The sequence below is a fragment of the Wolffia australiana genome, chromosome 8 (assembly GCF_029677425.1).
Source record: "Wolffia australiana isolate 7733 chromosome 8, ASM2967742v1".
Taxonomy (NCBI): domain Eukaryota; kingdom Viridiplantae; phylum Streptophyta; class Magnoliopsida; order Alismatales; family Araceae; genus Wolffia; species Wolffia australiana.
Window position 1 is genome coordinate 12751495 of NC_135842.1, and position 5176 is coordinate 12756670.

At 42.4% G+C, this 5176-nt stretch overlaps 1 protein-coding gene across 1 annotated transcript; it reads left to right on the plus strand.

The window, feature by feature from the left end:
• The first annotated feature begins 2099 nt into the window (after nucleotides 1-2099).
• Nucleotides 2100-4223, plus strand: LOC144707012 (protein NUCLEAR FUSION DEFECTIVE 4-like). The gene has a single exon (XM_078580124.1). It carries the CDS (start codon nucleotides 2351-2353, stop codon nucleotides 4004-4006), a length of 1656 nt encoding a protein of 551 aa, XP_078436250.1. The 5' UTR covers nucleotides 2100-2350; the 3' UTR covers nucleotides 4007-4223.
• The last annotated feature ends 953 nt before the right edge of the window (nucleotides 4224-5176 follow it).

Consider the following 5176-nt stretch of genomic DNA (forward strand, 5'->3'; position numbering starts at 1 on the left):
TACCTTTGCCGATGACTTCATCACATTGTCATTCTTAAATTAATATCCTCTTATAACAAAGATGAATGATCCCTTTTTTACTCCAAAATCAGCTTCCTGAATGTTACTAAATATAGTTAGTATTTTCTCGAATTCACTGATTACATAATCTAAGGTTAAAGTAAAAGTGAGACTACCTTGCCACTAGATGCTCTTAGTGTCCCTGATGTAAGGATCTCTTGCACAATCATAACTTTAATCTATGTGGTTGATGATACTATCCAGGGATTCATATTTCTTCTCATTTTAGTAAACTATTTCCCTAAAGAATACCCACAGTCTCTCAGTATTCCCACATCGATGGTTACACAATCACCATCTTCATCATATGAGGAGTAGATACTGCTATTATATTCAGAATTTTTTGAATATCCTTCTCAAATATAAATTGAATACGAATGTTTATGGTGCATGTTTAAAGATATGTAATCACCATAATTCATTCGTCATTACACATTCACGGACTTCATTATTAACATCTCACATGAATAATAATGAATATAATTTGCATTAATGAGTTTGAACAAAATGCGGATGCATGTTTTCTTGCATGACATATAATTCCATCAAAGTTAATCCATTCATTTTCATGAAAGCTAGGTAAATTTTGATTTCGTATCATAATTTGGATTCTAAGTATATTTTAAAATCATAGTCAGTCAATTTTGTTGTTTCTAGGTAATTATGACATTTCAGGCTTCCTAGTGACATTCATTCTTGATTTAAATATCTAGTTTTTATATGATTTAAAAAATTTAAATACAACCTCATTTCACTCCCATTAAAAATTAATTTTCTATGTGAAAATAGCTTATCAATTAAATTCATATATTAATAAAATACAAATTTATTACATGCACCAATCAACTTCAGAAAAAAATGATACTAACATATGGTTTTTCAAATTCATCATGCTGAATTTTTTTGACCATCAGGCCTAATTTCTTATTTTTTAAAGAAAAATACTTTTACCTTATTTTTTTTACATAAAAAAATTTCTTAACTTAATGAAAAACATAAAGCATTATGTCCTAGATTAGTTATTTAATGATATTTATTAATATATTCAGATGAATGATAGGGATTTTTACAACCACTAGATGCTGCAATAAGAAGAAAGGTATTTCTTTTTGCTGAAAATCATCTAAGAAGTTCAGATAGTACAGTAGATGTCAAGTTCAGATAGTACCCTCTACATGAATTGATTCAAGGGTTTAAAAGAAACTTTTCTGCAATTCTAGGGAGTTGTCGTCCTTCACAAAACAATAGTAAAAAACCTAAAGGCATCATGAAATTTTATGATTGGTATCACATAAATATACAGAAGTTATTCTTTTACATAACATATTTTCAATGATGTATGCACATAACAAAAGAAATACTTTACATGAAAATATATATTTTAATTCATAATATCTTTTAATGAGACAAAATATCAAATTTTTTGAAGAGATAAACCATAAGTGTCCAGAATTGTCCGTTCTACTAGGATACATGATTACGACAAAAAAATAATAAATATCCATATGTGTTTGGTAGTTGTGTATTTGTACAAAGAAATTTGTTTTCGTATCTGTGTTATTAGCACTAGGTTTGATACTTAAGCAATAAACAGTATTCATATCCATCTGTCCTGCGAGATCCCACTGATTCAATCTACCCATCAGACGGTATGCAATGGGAATCGATCCAATTGGCGGACGGGTCCAAGTGGGTGGGGCAGATCGAGGATCTGATTGGACGGCTAGGATTCCTGATTTCAATTATTGAATCATTTCGCTGGAATCTCCGACTCATAGTCAGCTGTCGTGATAACAACTTATTTACGGCTTCTTTACGGGTTCGTCTAGTTTTCAGAATTTCTCTTTTCAATGCGTTCCCACACGCAGTCAATCAAGTCAAGGAACTTACCTTTCAATCGCCTTTCAGGCGCCCCCACTTGGAAATTCCTCTCTCTCTCTCTCTCTCTCTCTCTCTCTCTCTCTCTCTTGTCTGTGCCGAACCCGGTACAGACCCACACCGGTCACATGTAGTAGAAGTGTTTTCTCTCTCTAGAAAAATGGGTCACACATCCACTGGACCGCACTCCAGAGACCTACTTCCCCTGTAATGGACAGATTCTTGCTCAATCCCCCACATCTCTGATTCTTATAACCCCGTAGAAGCTAGAAGAAGAGGAAGCTAGAATAAGAACAAGCTAGAAGAAGAAGAAGAAGAAGAAGAAGAAGAAGAAGAAGAAGAAGCTAGAAGAAGAAGAAGAAGAAGAAGCTAGAAGAAGAAGAAGAAGAAGCTAGAAGAAGAAGAAGAAGACATGGAGACAATGGAATCAGTCATGCTGGCAATCAAGATCCTCCGGGGACGCTGGTTCGTCGTCTTCGCGTCCCTCCTGATCATGTCCGCTGCCGGCGCCACTTACATCTTCAGCATCTACTCCAAGGACATCAAATCCTCGCTCAATTACAACCAAGAAACCCTGAACACGCTCAGCTTCTTCAAGGACCTGGGCGCCAACCTCGGCATCATCTCCGGCCTCATCAACGAGGTCACTCCTCCCTGGTTCGTCCTCTCCATCGGCGCGGCCATGAACCTCTCCGGCTACCTCATGATCTATCTCGCCATCACAAACCGCATCCCACGGCCCAAATTCTGGCAAATGTGCCTCTACATCTTCATCGGCGCCGACTCCCAGTCCTTCGCCAACACCGGCTCTCTCGTCACCTGCGTTAAGAACTTCCCCGAAAGCCGCGGCGTTGTTCTCGGCCTTTTAAAGGGCTTCGTCGGCCTCAGCGGCGCCATCTTCACTCAGCTCTACTTCGCCATCTACGGCGACGACTCCAAGTCTCTCGTCCTCTTGATCGCCTGGCTTCCCACCGCTATCTCCCTGCTCTCTCTTCCCACTATCCGACTGATGAAGCCCATCCCAGGCAACGGTGATCAAGACCTCAAAGTCTTCTACTCCTTCCTCTACATCTCCCTCGCCCTCGCCGGCTATCTCATGGCAGCCATTATCACCCAACAGACTATCTCCTTCCCCCGCCCCGCCTTCATCGCCAGTGCCGCGGCCGTCGTCACCATCCTCCTCCTCGCCTTCCCCGTCGCTCTCCGCGCGCAGCTTCGCCGCCACGCTCTCCCCTCCCAAGCCTCGCCGCTCCCGTCCCCCCCGCCGACGACCCCGTTAACAAAGGATAAAACGTGGATTAGGGTTTTCCGGGGGCCGGAAAGAGGAGAAGACTACACCATTTTACAAGCTCTCTTCAGCGTAGACATGATCATTCTCCTCGTCGCCACTATCTGCGGGCTCGGCGGCACGCTTACCGCTATCGATAACATGGGTCAGATAGGGGAGTCTCTGGGATACCCTAAGAGAAGTATCGCCACCTTCGTCTCGCTGATAAGCATATGGAATTATCTCGGCAGAGTGGTGGCCGGGTTCTGCTCGGAGATCCTTCTTACCCGGTTCAGATTCCCAAGAACGCTGTTCCTCACCTTCGTTCTCCTGTTATCCTGCGCGGGGCATCTACTGATAGCGCTGGGGCCGCCTGGCTCGCTCTACATCGCATCAGTGATAATTGGGTTCTGCTTCGGCGCGCAGTGGCCGCTGGTTTTCGCGATTATCTCCGAGCTCTTCGGGTTGAAGTACTACGCCACGTTGTACAACTTCGGCGCCGTGGCTAGCCCTATTGGGGTGTACGTCTTCAACGTTAAGGTGGCGGGGAAGCTCTACGATAGGGAAGCGGCGAGGCAGAAGAAGGAGGTGTGCATGGGGGTGGAGTGTTTTCGGCTATCTTTCTTCATCATCTCTGGAGCGACTCTCTTCGGCGTGTTTGTATTGCTCTGGCTCGTGCTCAGGACGAGGGATTTTTACAAGAGCGATATCTACGCCAGGTTCCGCGCCCCCTACGGTGATAAGGAATTGGTAGAACAGGATAACGGGCCAAAACCGGAGCGCGTGTCGGAGGTCAGATGAGGACTGTGTTCTTGTTCTTTGGATAGAATACTATCAAACTCCAACTCCTTTAAATTATCGCTGATAGTTTGCCATCGCCGATGACGATAACGAAGTTGTCGTTGTCATCCTAGTCGAAGTTCCATATTTTCTACTACGAGATGACGAGTTCGAGTGACGAGTCTATCGTTGTCTTTGTCATTCACCCTTGTTATGATGACGTTGTTTTGGATGACGAGTTGGTCGTTGTTCACAGGAAGGGGAAATGGGAGAGTTTAGGTTGGATTTTCATACGTGGGATATTATACGTGGGATTTTCATACGGTTTAGTCTATGTAGTTATTTTTTTGTCATCAGTAGGAACTCCTACTCAAGGCAACCACCCTTGACTATAGTCCTCTGGTGGGGGTGGTTTTGGGCAGTGGGCAGTATGGATTTCCGCACCCCTGACTCTATCCCAACTATCCATATTTGTGCATTTCTGCACTGCACTATCCGTACTGGGGTACTAACCTTATAATATATGCTTCTGAGTCATTTAATTAAATTACATTTTTTAAAAAAATATATAAATAAGCCATTAGATCTAACCAAGACACTGGCGTGGGAGGGGAGGGAGCTAATGTTCAAGGGCGGTTCAAAAATTCGACGCACACCGCACAACGCCCATGATCGGACCATCCCTATAACCCAATTCAATTGATTGTGTAAAGTTTGGGATAAAATCATTATTCATAAGATGTGCATACGTATAAATAGAAACCAGGTGGAGTTAGAAATCCTATGACAGGTAAATTTGTAATAAAACAAACCCACTGGGATTTATATAAATGGTTGTCGTCCCTGAATCAACCCACTATGTGTGAGACCCTCGGGTCTGTCAGAGGAAAAGATCCAACCCCTATCCATTTAACTTGATGGATTGGGATATGCTTCTACACGGAGATTTTTTTCTATCAATTTAATCTCAGAAAAGGAAAATAAACAGTGAGCTGGAGAGCTTGTTGGGACCGGCTGCGCCGTATATAGTTCCAAACTTTGCTCATCAGATCTACTGGCTTTAATCTGCCATAAAGGGAAACTTGTTTGTGTTCATATTCACATGGGGTGTTATGCTTCTTCACGGAAGCACAAAATTCATCGCTTATGACGTGGGTTTGATGCCATCGCCCAAATTTTAATCAATGCTGA